Genomic DNA, 18,904 nt, shown 5'->3' with positions numbered 1-18,904 from the left:
ACCGGAGCATACTCAATGTCTCAATCGTTTCTATGTTATATGTTTGTGATGAGAATATTGGCTATTAAGCTTAACTGCTGGTCAAAATTACTTCGCGATGGTGGTGAACGAATCGCGATCTCAAGAAGTGGGTGAGAGAGGGATCTAGAAATGACTTTGGGTTTGAAACGAATATTTTGTGTTCGTGGATAGCTCACACGGTAGAGCCACGCTCTCACCTGCCAGGCGGAGTTGTCGTACCAATAAGGTCGCAGGTTCAAACCCCACCACCGCCGCGGAAAAATTTTTTATTCTCTATTGTCTTCTGGCACTTTTCTACTCACTTCATATCTTGTTGTTACCAACATAAGTGCCTGCTCCACTCACTTTTCTGAATTAAAAATTCACCGGAGCATACTCAATGTCTCAATCGTTTCTGTGTTATATGTTTGTGATGAGAATATTGGCTATTAAGCTTAACTGCTGGTCAAAATTACTTCGCGATGGTGGTGAACGAATCGGCGATCTCAAGAAGTGGGTGAGAGAGGGATCTAGAAATGACTTTGGGTTTGAAACAAATATTTTGTGTTCGTGGATAGCTCACACGGTAGAGCCACGCTCTCACCTGCCAGGCGGAGTTGTCGTACCAATAAGGTCGCAGGTTCAAACCCCACCACCGCCGCGGAAAAATTTTTTTATTCTCTATTGTCTTCTGGCACTTTTCTACTCACTTCATATCTTGTTGTTACCAACATAAGTGCCTGCTCCACTCACTTTTCTATATTTATATATACTCTTTTTCTTTGAAACTCGTTAAAAACAGTCCAATCTTGTATTTATCGCAATAAATTAATTTTTCAACACCTTAATCACCCCTACATAATACCATTTTAAGGCATTGAATCACATTACGTAAATGAAAATTCAAATGCCCCAGTGTTATTAATAAATGTACTGAGCCGCTTGGCAAAAGTGTCAAAAGATGGGTAAGTTGGCTCTACTTGCGAACATTGCACAATTTGATTTGGACGGTATTAAGGGCAAGTGGGCTATCTTATGAATTTTCAAAACTCACATGTCCAAATACTCTCACTTTAACTTTAAAATAAGCGCCCAAGTTAGCAAGTTTCGTTTAACGACGCAATGTCAAGTCAATGTAACCCGTTTAAAAAAAATAATGATTTTTATATTATGGTCTAATATGAAAAAAAAAACAAAAACAACAGAATTGCATCAAATTAACCTTTTTATAATGCAGAATAGCCCAGTTGTCCTTAAACTAAACCCAAATATTTTTATGTGGTTAAATTATACATTATTTGATAGTATATCGCTGGATTTATTTCGAAAGTTCACTTTTATTTTGAGACATGTTGTTAGCAGAGGATATTTTTTAAATTCTGGATGCTATTAACCAAGTTGCATGGAGATGTGGCTTTCATTATGGCAACCCTGCAAAATGTGGGATAAGCTGAAAGAAGAAAGAAGTTGAATAATTCTGGACCCATTTTATTGAATATAGATCTTACATGTGAAATGGCATAATAAGCCGTCAATTAGAGGAAAGACCCAGCGGCCTATATGCTTTCCTGACAAGGATTTTAAGTTTTATAAGTGTTATGTATTTACACCTTCTGTTACAAATAACCAAATTATTTTAATAGGTTGGTAAAAAAGATATGAAAAGTTATAATCTGATTTCACAGCATAGATAACACTTTTCACATTTCCTTTGGCGATACGGGAAAAGCTGATTAGCTCCTACCCCTCGCTCCTATCTCTTAATGACTCTCCCTCTCCTCCCCCCCCCCCCCTCTCTCTGTCTCCTGTCTCATAAATTTCAGTCTCCGGTGGAAATTGTTACTACTCCTTGTGATGGGGAGAGTTTTAAAAGACTGTTGGATAGTCCTACTACAGACAAACTGGAATATGTATTATGAATTATAACACCCCCTTTCTTTTTTTAGTTCCTATTCTTTTTCAAATACAGGTCAGATAAATAGTAATATCGGCCGATTGATGAATGTGGTATATAAACAAATAGTTTTTAGTGTTATGGAAACTTACTATTCCTCGTGATGGAGGAGAGTTTAAAAAAAAAAAAAAGACTGTTGGATAGTCATACTACAGACAGACTGGAAATGTATTATAAATAATAACACCCCCATTCTTTTTTTTTATTTGTTTCTATTCCTCTTCAAATACTGGTCAGATAAGTAGTGATATCGACCGAATGATGAATGTGGTAAATAAGCAAATAGTTTTTAGTTTTTATTTTTACCTTTTTGTATTATTGTAGATATAAGAATAAGATGATGTTATCCAATTTTTTACAGAAATAGATAATTTATGGATCTGGTCGACTCCGTCTTTCTGCTCTCTGGTCAATGTAATTCCTGATATTGGTCAATAATCGTCTAAGAATAATCAAATGATTTCGATATATGTATATACAGACTCTCCTCCCCCGACTCAGGTGATGCTAATTCTTACCTCCTCTCTCTCTCTCTCTCCTCTCTCTCTCTCTCTCTCTCTCTCTCTCTCTCTCTCTCTCTCCTCTCTCTCTCTCTCTCTCTCTCTCTCTCTCTCTCCCCTCTCTCTCTCTCTCTCTCTCTCTCTCTCTCTCTCTCTCTCTCTCTCTCTCTCTCTCTCTCTCTCTCTCTCTCTCTCTCTCTCTTTCTTCCCCCCCCCCCCCCCCTCCCATTCACTCCAGTTTAGAAGATTTGATTACAATGACCCCCAACTTGTCAAAATAGGGTGAAAAAAGTTTTTTTTTGTTATCTTAGTTCAAGTTGGGGGTTACCTTAATATATACTTATTGAACTAATTAAAAAAAAACCACCCTATTCTCACCTTCTTGACAAGTTGAGGGTCATTGTAATTGTAATCATAAATGCTCAAATAGAGAAAAAAAACTTCTTCCAATGTACGCCAGCTTACGAAAACTGATCCTGGCTTCTACCAACTTAGTTGATGCTCTTTTTCTTTTCCTTTTTCTTTATTTTATTTTAGAGATTTATTTTATTTTAGTAGAAAAAATAAAAATCGAGTGTTTGAAGATTGAGTAGAATTTTTTTTTTTCCATTTTCCAAAGAATACAAAAATATGAAAGGAATTATGTCTTTTTGCCTGGCTCAGGGGAATACAAGACAGAATTTCCAGAGGAGGTTGTGGAGACAAAGCCGCTAAGATTGACATGCAAAGTAAAGGTGCAAATATACCCCCCAGGGATCGGGGAGGTTTTGAATTTGCAATAAAATTCTCAAAACATAAACAATATACAAACCGGACTCTGGAGGAGACAATGTTAAGAAGTTGACCAAACGAAATATTTTATTTTGATACAGAAAAACCAGTTGCCTACTTAAAACCTGAATTTTAATTGTGCCATACGATCAAATTATAGTTGGTATTAGAGCATTTTGAGAAGGCTTATTTGAAGGTATAACAAGATATTTGCGTGCTTTGCTTTTTTATTGGTCATTTTCACATTGATTCGCCCAAGAGACTGACAAAAACATTTTTATAACATTTTAACTGTCAGTGACATTTGTGTCGACTGGAAATTTTAAATAAATATTATAATTATATTATATATTTCCAGTTTTTTCTCCATTTTCTTCCACAGGTTCAGAGAAATATTTTTATGCGTCTTGTAACATGGAATTTTTCTTTGTTTTTTTTACTTTTCAAAATGGATTTGAGGTGTGAAAACTGGTTGATTACAATTGTATTTTATGGGGATGGGGGGTGGGGACCGGAGCACAGCCTTTGTGGTCACACGAAACATGAAGGTCATGGCTGGAGTGGGGTTTTATACCATGGGATGGATCTTCATTCAATTTGCAACGTGCCATATACAAAAAAGATGAAAAACCAAGAGCGAGAATTGCAATTGACCGTCGGCATAATTTTTGCGATATACATAATGACATGGTGTCGATTTTATTTGTGAGATATGTTGTTTTCTCTTATCCGAACCTGAGGAAAATTTTGTTATCTGAACCCGTGCCAATCACTTATCATTTTGTTTAAAATTTATAGGAATTGCAGACTTATGAAAGAAAGTTTCAGCTGCATGCATTGCTCACATCTTTGACTTCAGCTTCGCATTGAATTTTAAATATAACAAGCCTCATCCGAAATAATTTATCAACAGCGCTCGCTTACTTTACTTTTTACAAACTCCTCTCAGCAACAGCTGTATCAATCTTATCTTACAGTGTCATTTATATTTGCGATATCTTTATTTAAGGAAAGCTTATTTTTTGTCCAGTATTTATCTTAATTTGCTGTCTAATATTGGAAGACGGGACATCTCTGGGACGGGATAACTTTTTTATCAATGGAGACTAGATGCTCTGCTCTTGCATATTATTAGTGATCTTCACAATTCAACCTTCAACTGTTGTTCACTCGCTTGCAGGTATGTATGAACATGTCCGGATAATTCCGTGTTGTCTCTTTGCATCTTTTAGACCAAAACTATATTCTTCCCTCTCCCATTTTCTCCCTCCCCCCCCCTCCCTCTCTCTCTCTCTCTCTCTCTCTCTCTCTCTCTCTCTCTCTCTCTCTCTCTCTCTCTCTCTCTCTCTCTCTCTCTCTCTCTCTCTCATCCTTCCTGCAACGTTGATCTTTTCAAAGTGCCAGGAAGACAATAATTTAGCTTGCATGCGAATTTAATCTTTTGTTTGTTTTGTTTTGTGTCTTGATTTTTTATTATTTTTCTTAATCTTTTTTTTTTAAATAGTTCTTCAATGATGCTCTTAATACTTTGTGTAGATAATGGTTTAATCTATTATTAATAATAGTATTAAGCCTCTTTGAATTAATGAGTTTTTCTTAGCCAATGGCCAAGCTCTCTATTCTAGTGAAATTAATAACTTGTATAGGTATAGAAAAATATCGGTGATAAATCAAACCATTTCCTGGTTGGGGCATTCATAACTTCTGGTAATCTTTATTTTATCATTTCACTCCGATGATTTGCGTTCAGGGTACTGCATCTGCCATCGAGTAGGTACCTCAATAGATGTCATTTTTGTGGCAGAAAAAAACCTATATATTTTGCGTCTCACACGTCGAGAAAAGGACTGATTTTAAACTGGGCCATTCAACCATTAATACTTCGGCCATTAAAAAACGTACAGGGCTAAATTTGGTATCGTCTTAAAGAGGAAGGTTCAGCTTTATATTCCTATACTACTTCAAAAATAAAAAATGAGCATTAAAGGTTCAAAAATGCTGTTTAAAACTACATCAGCTAAAAATCCTGACATTTTATTGATATAAAATTTGAACCGAGTCTGTCTAAAAGACAAACATCTTATCTCTATTTCTACCAATTTGTTTTAATGAGGGTTGTTTAATGGCCGGGGTATCACAATTTTAAAAAGCCCACCGAATCCTTGACTTCAGCTTTAGGTGTTATCGGATTTATTTTTACACTGCATTGTAGTTTGTAACAGCACTCAAAATGCCGTGAGAATGAGATCTCAAATTATTGACAAAAAGAATAGAGTTCACGAAAACCACATGAATATTTTATTAAAGTACCTTCATAGTTTATGTTTTAGATGGTTTAAAACAAAATAAATAAGATAAACATTGTTATTTCAATTGATAAGTCGGTAAGTGGGTATGTTTTAATGATCGAACAGCCTACATAAACCCATCATTTTTCCGGTTTTTATTAACCTGTAATCTTTTTTTGGAAGACTTTCTAGCCTTTGTTTTCATTGAACGACGTTTTGTTTTTATCAATTTATACATGTAATTTTTTTTCATTTCTGGTTTGTCTCTTGACGTTTATTTATTGCTAAACAAATAACAAAGGACGAATTTATACACTCACTCTCCACTCATGGCGGCCATGTTGTTGCTATAACAAAATGATTGTTTAACATCGTTAGAGCTGAAGTAGGTTTTTACGGTCGAAGGTTTAATGTCGTTTTTAAAACAATTGCATAGGAATACCCACTACTTGTAGTTTATAAATAGACAAAAGATACACAATGATTCGTCCCAATGTGTTAGAATGTTAGAAAATTGAAAAAGCATTGATATTGTTTATTTTATTTGGGAAAAGTGGTACTTGTAAGAAAGAAGACTTCGAAGTGCCACTATGTTTTCTAACAATTTTTTTTCTGATGCTTTCATGATAGTGATAGACTATGTATTGGAACAATAAGAGTTGCTGGTGGATAATGAAGCAGTTTATCTGTAGAAGTTCAATAATCACTCTTTGAGCCACTAAAAACTGGATCAAAATGGATAATAGGATGGCGTCTATTTATTTGTTTTTGTTTGTTTGTATATTATTCTTTTGTATGTTTTTGTTTTAAATCGGGAAGAGATATAAATTTAAGACGAGAAAAGAAGCAAATAAAGAGATCTTTTCTTCAGTTTTGGTTTTGGTGAGATTTGTGATGTCTCAATTCGTACCATACGTGCCTCTCAAGCAAAGGTATGTTAATCATCATGTTGATCGGCTAGGTCTTTAGGGTGTGTGTGGCGGAAAGTACTTTATTTCAGACTAGCGTCCTATCTAAAGGGTAGCATTTCATTCAGTAACACAGAAATCAGGATACGCTTAAAGACTTTGGAGTGATAGGGAGTTGAGGGCACAAAAGACACACATGCTGGGCACAAGTGCATGATCCAGTATAAGAGGAAAGCACTCTACTGCCAACATATAATATATAGATACCCACCTAATAATATACAAAGAGACGATTTACAGTGGAAAAACCATCCCCCATAAGAGGAATAATACATTTTACTGCACCCTTTCGGTTAAGGATCCCGGAGAGGGCCAAAGCAAAACCACGCAATATAATTACCAGTACCAGACAAGTCCATAAAGTAGAATGGAAGTGAAAACAGACGTTGTAGTAAAAACATGATGTCTTGTGATTATAGGGGTGTCTTAAGAGGTTGATTTATTATTTTATGCTGCTGGTTCGAACATTGTGCTTATCATTCATGATTTCATGTTGAGTTTTGAGAAGGAAATATTGACATTACCAAAAAGTTAAGATGATTTTTTAATTCAGCAGGTCTGGTTTCCTATAGCATGTGATAATTTTCTTCTACCTCCATTATCTTGAGAGATATTTAATCTTTTATAAGTTTTGCTTGTGCTTTAGCTATTTTTCTGCCAACATGCAAAATTGCGTGTTTCCTGATGTTTACTACTTTATCTTTCAAAGACTATTTGAAGAAAATGTCTGAAAAAAATTGGATCTCTTCCCAGGAGTACTCTCTACCTGTTGACGTGAATTACATGTCATTTTGTATGAGCATTATGTTTATATAGTATATTGAATATGCTATTTCGTCATGCCTGGAGACCAAAACATACTTTCGCGAGTGTTTTGGGGGAATTTCAACAGATTGTCGATTTAGGAAAAAAAATTGTGTCTGGTTCAAATCTTGTAATATTTTATTTACCTGTTCACTTTGCTTTAAAAATGTGTTTCACAAGTATGATAAATCTTTTTAGGGGTTAGTTACATGACGTCAAAGTTGGAACATTTTCTTACATCAGTTAGCAAGCCAAAAAATTCTTCTTGAAAAATGAATTTGCTCTCAATTTCTTATTTATGTATGGATTTTAAAAATTTAAAAAGTGTTTTCCATGACTATCAGAATGCTTTATGAATATATTAAGAAAAATAAATTTTAAATATTTATAATTTGTCTCTTGTGGTACCTACATCGAGGCAGCACTTGTATTATGCCCATCATTTTATTGCTCAAGAGCAAGAATGGACGTTTGGTTCTGACTATTTTGATGTGTATCTATCTTTGTCAATTTATTTAAATAAACTAGTGGAGAACCTCAATATTTTGGAAATTAACACAGATCGAGACAAATATTTTGATCAATAACGATCAAAATTGGTCGGGTAATAGTCTGTGGGTGCATGCAAATTAATCTGGCAACACATCGGCACTGTAAATTTAACTAGAAAACATTTAAAAAAAACATGGGATGGATATCGATGTGGACAAATCACAAAATACGCAGAATTTGAATTGTCTTTTAAACAACTATACAACTCAAGTCTAAACAATTTTGACTGAGTTGTTGAAGCTAAAGTTTGCATTGCAGTTTCTGTTCTCTTGTATTAAATGGTAAGATATCAAATGTCTTTTCCTTTTCATATAATAAAATAACATTGCTCCAGGATTAACTGACAAATTGTGAATTGCGATTTCCGAGTATAATGGAGACACTTCTCAACTTCGGTTTTTATCCTATTGTAACGAACAAACTTACGACGTGATATACTCCTGGTCTAGTTCCGTTTTAAAAAAAGGATTTTTTTTTTTGAACGGGGAATTTTCATTATGATATATCTTGACTTTTCTTAATTGCTTGCTATTTAGTTTGATTCTCATTATAATTTGCGTCCTGACAATCTATTATGCGTTAGTGGCGAGTAAAGGAATTTTGTAGTTATGACATCGAAATTTGAATGCTGCAAATTATGCAAATTTTAATTGAGATTGAAAAATATTAAACACTTAAAAATGAAATGTTTTTTCTTTCCTCCATGCTCTGAGAATTTTTGGACCTTTGCCTTTCTGTATTTTGTATATATATTGATTCTTTTAAAAAAAAATATATGTGTCGTTACACAATTTCCCGTGTGCATATAAGGGATGGGGGGTGGAAACAGGGTTTATGGGAGATGTAAATTGGGATCTCTTTGTGTTTTAATCCGTTTTCTTACCATCATAACCATTCGTGTACACAGCTGTGTCTTAATCTGTATAAATAAATTAGCTGAAACTATTGACTAAATTTAAGAATTTCCTCCCATCTATTTTGTTATTACTGCAGACCAAACTGTTTCACCAAGAGAGCAGTAAAAGAGCACATGCAGCATCACTTTTATTGCTCTCCTAGTGAAAAGAGTGAGGTTCAATAATAGAAGATGATGTTAGATTAGTACCAGGCCTTCAAAAGGATAAAACCCTCTTTATGAACACAGCTTAAGATGCAGCTTTGTAATTGTGACTGAGTGTCACGGTGCTCTATTTTTAACAAGATGGCTTTGTTGCGTTATGCTCTGTTACACATGTCACTCTCTTCTTACAAGCATTCTTGATAGTTAATACAAGAAATCAACAAGCGAACTCTAACAAGCTGTCATCAGTGACTGGGGGTCTTCGACTTGCCTTTTGGCATGAAAGCTGTGGATGCTGAGGTTGAGGTAACAGTCTGATACTCGTAAAGAAGGTAACTGTATTCTAAGACAGATATTTCTATTTCTACACTCACAATTAGAGTACACATGTGGAAGTGTGGCTCTATGTTTTTTTTTTTTTTTTTTACTTTGCTTTTCTTATGTTAAATATTCTATGTTCATCGTCTGTGCTCTGGTTTGTAATGGGACTTATAGTTTTCATAACTTTAAAACACACAGCTCTTCTATCAGTTTGAATCTCCGAAAATCTCTGAAATTAACTCTCATGAAGATATTGATATTGGTGTTTGACAAGAGACAGTTTTTCTGTTGTTTTTTTTTTTTTTGTTTATTTTTTTACAAATAATTTTGCGGGGATCAGTAAGGTAAGCGAGGAATTAAAGTTGCGTTTGTTTTTAGATGGGAACGGATATACCCAAAAAATGAATGATGTTTTGATGAAATTTGTTGTCATTTTGATGAAATTTGCTGTCAATCAGCCTTTTTCAAAAGATCTTCACTCGTATTGATTCATACAATATTGATTTTGTACAGAACTTTTTGGAGCTGTAGAAAGTGTAAAAATCGAAACCCCTGATGATAAAGAAAATGACACATTGGGTGGGCTAGGGTGGGGGGTGGATATTTTCTATTGAAAGTGATGAAAGGGAGATCAAATGGACAGACAACAAGCCCACATGCTGTTGAATAGAAAATTGTGTATTTTGGTCAAGCTGCCATTTTACTTTTATTAATATGAAGTGAATAGCTGAGTCTGTTAGATCTAGTGGAAAGTACTTTGCGATACACAAGTGTCTTATCCAAAAATTAGCAAGTAATTGCTTTTGTCCATTTCACGCTATAGAAACCAGGATAAACTCTGGCCCTATGGGCCTAATAGCTCTGAATATACGAACTGACTATATTTATACATTGTCATGACAGTAATTGGCCTTCAATTTTACTTATGAAATAGGGACTGCACTGGATTGTCCTCTTCCCCCCCCCCCCCCCCCCCCCACACACACACACACATTTCTGATTTGTAAGATTGACATCTCTTGTGATTTTTGCTATCTTCATTTCATCTATGGTAACAGCTGCATCATGTGCTTTGAATAATGTATGTAATTCTATTTGGTTTGTGCTACGCGATCACAGCCTAATTCTAAATGTTACTGAAGGAAAAAATAATAATTGGGGTCCCTGTTTTTGGTAATATTTGTCTTAAGGAATAAATTTTGTCGTGGAACCCCCCCCCCCCCCCCCCCCTTTTTTTTTTTTTTTTTCCAACTCCAGAGAAAATGACTCTTGAGTTAACAGGAGAGAAGTACTATGAAGCATTTGAAGAACTCGACTGCTATCCTATTTATTTATATAGACATGCCTTATAAAAAATGATCATAACATTTCTGAGTCTGAATAAATAATTTCAAAATATTACTTAATGTAGATTTTTACCTGTTTACGTTACTTACACATGGGTGTGCGTATGATGCAAATACACTTGAACTCGGACTGGGAAAACAATAAATGGATATGATTTTGCAAATATCAGTTTGGGTCACGCTGGTTTATGGTCATCCTTGGGTAAAATTGTGTGATTATGTAATAGTAGTATCGGTTCCATAATGGATATCCACTATTGTGAAGTTATTAATCTGACAAAGCAATCTGTAATCCTCTTAATTATATTTAACATATTGTCCGTAGTGCAGAGAGAAATAAAATCATAGCTAGTGAAATGCAAGGTGTGACGATTGATGATAGTGTCTGTACTAAAAATTATGATGTTGACATCAAACAAAGGTCGATAACCCACAGTTTGATGTTTGGTGGCAAAAAATGTATATTAGATAAAAATATAAACAGCATTTTAAGGTTCATCATGCATGTTGCAAATAATAAACTTTCTACGTTACGTACTCTGAAGACCCTCAATTTTTTCCATCATACTTTCTTTTATCAGATTCAAACATTTTGACGAATATTTATTTCATCTAAATTCTTCGTCAATTGAAATCGCTTACCCTGTTGAGACAACACAAGAGCAGAAGCCATCACTCCTACACTCCACTTGTTTTATTTTTGAATGATAAAAGGCTTTTCACAGTTACATTTATCAACCTTTTAACAGGGTGTTTCATTATTTTATATAGTGTGATTTGATCCTAGAGACCAGATAGACATGAGATCCCAGGCAAAATCTTGTACTATACTTTTACTATAAAATGATTCGCCAATCAATGACAGTTCTTGACATGGAATGGACCGCTATAAGATTATGTCTTCTTTATTCCCACTTTATTTTCCCATCCCCTTTGGAAGCTGAATTTGCCAATCGAATATTTTAAATGGACTTTGTCTGCATTTATTTGGGTTTTAAATGACAAATCGCATTTGATGAAAGCTTGGAACTGATTGAGAGAATGACAGAATGGAATGTTTTGATGTGTTTGCCTGGTACCTTCATATTGTTTTGTTCAGTGCTATTATAAAGTGTATTTACTTATATTCATGATTATGAAAATATCGATATTGATAAATTTCAGTAGAGATATTTTAATCTTATCATGAAATTCATACTGTGTAATTTCTTTTTATAAAAAATAACCTTATTTTATCATTACTCGTATTCTCAGGATTGCAGCAGTGAGGATCCCATTTGTAAGGATGTCTATGCGGTTGACAGTGGTGATCTTGATGTTGAGGATGATGCAGCTAACTTGAAATCCACGGTGGATATTCATCCTGCTATGAGAGGGCAGGAGTACTCCATGTATACTACAGATAATTCAAAGTTTGAAATTGTCCCAAAACCACCTTGGACAAATGATAAAGAAGATGCAGAGTTGTCCAGTTCAGATTTAAGTGCCTCTGAAAGTGGAACATCTTTGCTGAAAGAAGAAAGAGCGCAAGAGGACATGGATATTTCTGCTCCATATCCTGGTACCAACTGCATGTTGGGTGAAGAAACAGACACTAGTGAAGATCACTATTCATTAGGTAGTGATAAGAATGAATACATCAGTTGTGATCATCAAGTTGAAAATTCCAATTCTGACAGTCAATCCAAAATATCTTCACACCAGCCTTCACCTCATGAAGCAAAGGATTATGAAAATGATAAGAATTTTGCTGAAAATGACAGCCTGAAAAGGTATGATAATGATTTTATATACCACAACAGCAACACGCGTAGTTCATGTGACAGTCTTGACCCTGAATATGGGGTCGATAACGCATCCTGCAAACGTGACACATTATTGCTCAATGATACCAATGATAGTATTTTCCATCATGATCATAACTCGACATCAGCTCGTACTCAATCACACTTGTCCAACTCGAGTCCTTCCTCACACACACATCACCCCTCCACATCATATACTGTGACTTCAACCACCTCTCACATTGAAAATGTTACAAATTATCAAACTACTTCATACTCCAAGGAAAACGGGTTGATCTCGTCAGCCTCTTTCCATAACGACACCTGTGATACTCCTAAAACTAGTCAAAATTTATTACCTCAAAGCAAATCAAATGGCTGTGTTAATTTAAATACTGATGTTAATAAAACTGTTGAATATCAAACAATGCCTTGTACGTCAGAGAGAGTTAACGAAAAAGTTGAAAACTCTGATTACAGTCAACCAACAAACAGCTCACGAAATTTTGAAGACGGCAGCTACGCAAATTTACAAAGTGGCGAGTCGTGTAAAGATTGTTATTATAGCTCCGATTATGTTTCTTCTTCGTATAAACAAAACTTATCCGGCCAGAGTGAAGATATGGATACGGATGGAGTTGAGAACTGTGATTCAGAAACGGATATGAGGACTACAGACTCGAATGTTTATCAGAGCTACGAGACCAGTCACTATACTTCAGTAGCTGGAACAGAAGAAAACAGTTCGGTTGTTGAATGCCCCCAAACGCCAGTGTCAAGTTCCCAAGATACTGCACTTGTTCCTTATGTACCACCATGTGAAGTTCAAACATCCGATCACTCGTCGAAGCAGTCATCAACAACTGGGGAAGAAAAAAGCAACAACAGTAGTGATCACGATGAAGTTTTCCGCACAGGGGACCAGAGTTTCAAAACGGAAGCATCCAGAGAGGCTGCTTTGGCATCCATTGCTCCATCTTCCGGGTCAGGAAGCTTTGCAGTTTCAGGAGGAGGTAACTTTTTTTTCTCTCCCTATAAATATTATAGCACATAATTATAGTAAAACATGTTTCCAAAATCTATTTTTCTCAGAGACTGAAATTGAAATACATATAGGGGAACTTGAGTGGCAAAAGAGTTTTAATAGCTGATGATGTGTATCTCGATCAGGCCATGTCCACTCTGCAAACATCCTCTCTCTCATGTGTTTATTTTTAATTTTACTTAGATTTGGTACAAATTTTCTGCGGCTTCTAACCTCATTAAATTCTCTCTAAAAGACAAACTTTGAAGGTTATGCATATGCATGGAGCCACTAAGCTTCTTATCTTGATATCATCAATTTAATCTCAGGAGATACCTTTTCTTTGGTTTTCTTTGTTGTTGCCAAAAGTTTTTGTTTGTTGTTGTTGGCGTTGGTATTGTTGTTGTTGACAAACAATTTTTTGATCCAGATAGTAGTATCAATGATCAAGCTTTTAACATATTTCCAGTGTGATATTAAAATTACCTATTTAAACTGATGCTGAAGAGATTCAATTGTATCACTGTTATTATCTTTTCATCTAAACCATGAAAAATAACATAAATTTTTATTGGAGTTCAGTAAAACAGCTTACCCTCTTTAGGTGTTGTTGAAATAACCTTTTATCTCCCCATAATTTCTTCAGGTTTGAACCCAGCATCCATGATGTCTGCTTCCACCATGCACATAGCCCAGCACCAAGGGGGAGCCACCATCATGCAGACACAGACAATGAGGGCAGGGCCAAGTGGAAACATGTCAGCCCAAGCAACCGTCCTCCAAAAACAGGCTTTACCGAACGGTGGGCAGGCAGTAGTGCAGCAGAGGACTATCACCAACGGCGGTCAAACCATGATGGTCCAACAACGTACAATGACCAACGGTCTTGGAGGTACAATTCAGCAGACAGTGGTTCAGCAACGAGTCATCCCCACAAACATAGCAGCCCACGCCCAGGCTGCTGCCCTTCATGCTTCAGCTTTGAGACAACATCAGGCTCAGGCTTTGGCATCGCAGCAGGCAGCAGCACGAGCTACCGCTTTGCACCAAGGAATTAGGTATGGTGAATGAATGACACAGGTTGTTACAATTTATCTCTTTCAGCGCTGAGGCTATATTCGCATTTCCGTCACAAACTGGCTGACACCTGATTGAGGCCCCCCCCCCCCCCCCCCCCAATTGAATGTTCTGATGAAAGAAATGATACCACTGGTTCAATTTATAGTACTTTTGTAGAACGTAGGATTGGATTACATTATTATTAATTTTTGCCTTTCAAGACCGGCCGCACTGGCCAGTAGAACGGATTCTGCTTTGGCTGCACAGTGCGGCCAATGGCGCTGAAAGAAAGTAACTGCGACCAAGTCCAGTTTGGCCTCTTCAAGAATCGACTGATGATAGAGATGATGCCAGTGATCCAGAAAGTCACATTGATTAATCAGTTTATATTGCTTCTGTGCCAGTTGCATAAGTTGTAATCGCTGAGCTATAGGAAAATACAGAAATCCATGCATTTCGATGCTGTCTTGAGTCAAGGCTACAACACTGTTTGAAAACAGTATTTTGAATGTGGTGATCTAGATGGTAAAAATTGAAGTTAAAATATATGAAGCAACCATGTTTATATCTTTGATAGTTTCTTGAAGAGTCGAAAATTAAAATTTCAAATTTGTTTTCATTTTAACTTTAAAATCCTATTTTTAGTATGATGTGACCAACAAAATCCAGTTTTGAAGGGATCTGTCATGATTTAAAGTATGCGACTGTGCCAAAATGTGACAGTATTGTTATTTGAAAGTAATTACTTGCTCTAGTTTTACATTAGGTTCTCATGGTTGAATTGTTAAAAATATATTTTAAAAACCTGAGGGTCTGCAACCAAAAGTATAGCAGTTCAAGTGTTGAAAAAGTGAGAACAAAGTAGCCATTTCTTCTGTGCTGCTGGTGTTAAACTATCAGTATTTGGATTAATTTTTCTGAAACTGACCATGAGGAACTGATGAAACCGAAATCCTTCCACAGTTTTTTTCTGATGAAGTTGACATTGGTGCCTTTTTGTCTAATGTTACAAAAACATTTTGACACAGCCTCACATACTGAATTCTACCCAAACAGTTTATATTTATTTTATGCACACAAGAGAACCAAGTTTGGCCAGTGCATTGCACTTCTTGCCATGATGTCAAAAAACGCTTTTAAGAACTTTGGTAAAAGATTAAAGTGAGCAGCAGGTCTGCAGTCCCAAAAAAAGACCAAAATTATGGACTTACAGATAATTGTTAAGAAAGTCGGGTTTTGTAAGTTCTATTTTTGTGATATTAAATTTTGAATATTTGTCTCATGTAAAAACTATTTGTTCGCTGGCGTAGTCTTACAAGAGATTTTTACCTATTTGGACATTTTAAAGAAAATATTAAAGGACAATTTAGTCTGTAGTTTTAAATATATATCTTATCCAAATAACAATGTTTACACATTTGTCTTACCCATGATAATGTTACATTTTTGTCCCTTATTCATACAAATGTGTTTGACCTTAAGTTTTCTTTTTCTTTTTTCACAGAGTTGCTCAAGCAGTGGTCGGTGGTTCAATGTATCAAGCCCCACCTTTAGCTCGCAGGACAGCAGTGTTGCACAGAGCTGGAGGATCTTCACTTCTCGGGCCTCGGTTGATACAAACCCCTGCTGCAGCACAGGGTTCCATGATGCAGAGATTAGTGAGGCAGAGGTATCTGGGAGGCCCAGTGCTTCATCCAGCTAGAGGTGTACAGATGTTAGCAGGGAGACCCATCAGGTAAATAACCTGGGTGGGGTTCCTTACCTCTCATAGAGGGCAGGGATGCACTTAATGTGTCTTCTATCCCCCTATATCTGTCTTTGTCTAGGAATGAGATTACTTGGTTTTGTCCAGGCCCTGGCCGATACCCTAGTTGGGAGGGAAACGGTCAAATGTATAGTTTTGGGAGATGATATTTTTTCCTTGTAAATCATCTCTCTCTATTATGTTTTGTATACATTATATATATATGATTTGTAAACAGTTGACTGTATTCCTCTTAGTGGGAACCTATGCTTGTGTCTGGATAAGACTTTTAGGTGATCTCAAACTAAGTACATTGACAGTGTACTCTTGGAATCTACATCTTTATTTGCTATTTGAACCAATTCTCCTTTATCTTACCTTTTATGGGGTGCTTTAATTGTAATTCTAGAACTTTTTACTATCCTATTTTCTTCCTTTTTACTGGCGCTGATATAACTTTAATGTGTTGCAAGCGCCGTAAAACCATTAAAAACAAACGGGTAAATAACATTAGTTTATTTCATGTATTGATAATAATATGTATCTTATGACAGAGGTACCCTCTAAGTCTTTGTTCCACAACAAATCCTTCAGAGCAACAGCGTCTAGGTTGTGGAATTCCATTTCATACAATACCAAAAATAGTGAAAATTTAGAAACCTTTAAAAACAAATTAAAAATTGAATTATTTAGAAAGCTTATTTTGACAATTAATGTGCTTTATGTGGGTAGATAGGGTAGATGGTATAGTAATGTGTATGTGAAACGTTTGTATAGCTGTTTGTGGAGAAGTTTCCGTATGTGGGTTTAAGTGGACTGGTGTATGCGTACTGAACTGTGTTTATTTCAATGTATAAACATACCTCAAGGTTATGATCAGTTGTTCATCTGCAGACTGGGTGAGGATCCTGACCTCCCATAGCGGGCAGGGAGGTACATACTGTGTCTTCTATCCCCTTATATCTGTTTTCCAACATGCTTTCTGTCTTTGTCTCGGAATGAGATTACTTGGTTTTGTCCTGGCTCTGGCCGGAGTCCTAGCTGGGAGGGAAACAGTCAAATGCATAGTTATTGTTTTGGGAGATGATATTTTTTTCCTTGTAAATCATCTCTCTGTTATGTATTATTATTTTTATTTTGAATGCATAATGTAAGCATTTGAGTGTATTCCTCTTTGTTGGATTTTGTGTTTGTGTCTGGATGAGACTTGTAGGTGATTTCAAACTAAGTACATTGGTGGTATGCTCTTGGAATCTACATCTGATCCCTATTTGTTCTCAATTCCCCTTTGTCTTACTTTTTCTTGGGTGCTTTAATTGTAATTCTAGAACTTTTTACTATCCCATTTTCTTCCTTTTTACTGGCGCTGATATAACCTAAATGTGTTGCAAGCGCCGTAAAACCCTTAAAAACAAAAAAAACATCATCTGCAGAAATAGCTTTCCTGAAATTTGTGCTTTGTTTATCTATGCATGATGTGAGCAAATTCGAAAGGTTTCTAAATGTATCTGGTCTTATTCGAATATATTCAATGCATTTATCCTCATCACCCAAAACCCTGGGTAGCAGATGATGACATTTGCTGTATAAACGTCTCTGTCAAATTCAGATGGATCCAAAATCTCCTTTTACTTCTCTTGTTCCTTTTTCTTAACCACATCAAAACTGTGACTTGAGTCTTGACATCTATGTTGATAAATCGATGGATTAGACACGTATGCAGTGTGAACAGGCACTGTTTGTTCATGACACGCATGCACTTACACGAATGTTAAGTGGGAACATGCAGTATGGAGTTAAAATACATCATTTAAGAAAAGAGGAAATAAAAAAAATAATCTTAAACAATGCAACACAAAACTTGCTAGATTTTTGTCCTTTGAAATTTTATACTTGTATTGAAATAAATGAAATTTGTATTATTTGAAAGAAAAAGCTCCAAAAAACTTTAGCTTTTATAGAGCGCAATATCCACTAAACATGCTCAAAGTGCTTTACAGTGTGTCCCTGACCAACAGCAACATCAAGCACGCATATTAGATGATATTACCATTTTTTTCCGACAGAGAATTCACTGTTAACTGCCAGGTACTCATTTTACAACCGATTACAGTGAGAGAATGTGAGTAAAGAGTAATTTAGAACTCGCTTTAGCTAGTGGAGATTAGAGAGTTTGTAATAATATTATGTTGAGAACGTTGAATCTCCTGTAACAAAAAGAATTCTGTTGTTTTATTTTCCAGAGTGAAGGTGGCGTATTCATCAGAACAGGCTCCTACAGGATGATGGAACTTGCAAATGAAGTGCAACTGGGATTGTCCCTTCCCTGCTCATCCAAGTGTATGCTGCGGCTTAACAAAATAAGCAGTCTGAAATCATGTTGCAGTAAAACCGTCCATTCATATGAAAGGATCAGTATGGCAATTGTTGCAGAATTCACTTTTGTCTCAAGTTGTTGATGGTTCAAATCTCATTTGAAATTTCATTCTCCTTACCACAGAGTTTTTAAAAGCTCTGTTCCACACACCGTCAAAAAGGGTCACTTTGCCTCACGGAGGGAACTCTTGAAACTTAAGTTTGTTCAGATTTGGTGCATTTGAGTATTCTTGGTCATTGCCATAATTATCCTTGAGAATTATTGTCAAGTGAAATAAATGACTGCAATGAAACTACATACTCTGTTGTTGGTTCAAAGATTAACTATTTCTCCGAGAGGCAGAGTTACCCCT

At 35.8% G+C, this 18,904-nt stretch overlaps 1 protein-coding gene across 1 annotated transcript in view; it reads left to right on the top strand.

Annotated features, from left to right (window-relative positions):
- LOC144967536 (uncharacterized) overlaps nt 1-18,585 on the top strand; it is a 56,201-nt gene extending 37,616 nt beyond the window's left edge. Inside the window, exons 9-12 of the mRNA XM_078904924.1 lie at nt 11,819-13,361; nt 14,019-14,430; nt 15,936-16,166; nt 18,419-18,585. Of these exons, the coding sequence (XP_078761050.1) occupies nt 11,819-13,361; nt 14,019-14,430; nt 15,936-16,166; nt 18,419-18,461 (2,229 nt within the window). The 3' untranslated portion in view covers nt 18,462-18,585. The remainder of the gene's footprint in view (nt 1-11,818; nt 13,362-14,018; nt 14,431-15,935; nt 16,167-18,418) is intronic.
- Nucleotides 18,586-18,904: the final 319 nt, after the last annotated feature.

This window comes from Berghia stephanieae, chromosome 3 (assembly GCF_034508935.2).
Source record: "Berghia stephanieae isolate SIO BIC M18660-M18661 chromosome 3, UCSD_Bste_1.3, whole genome shotgun sequence".
In the NCBI taxonomy this organism is placed as follows: Eukaryota; Metazoa; Mollusca; class Gastropoda; order Nudibranchia; family Aeolidiidae; genus Berghia; species Berghia stephanieae.
The sequence above is the reverse complement of the archived record's forward strand: the minus strand, read 5'-3'. Positions and strand labels throughout refer to the sequence as shown.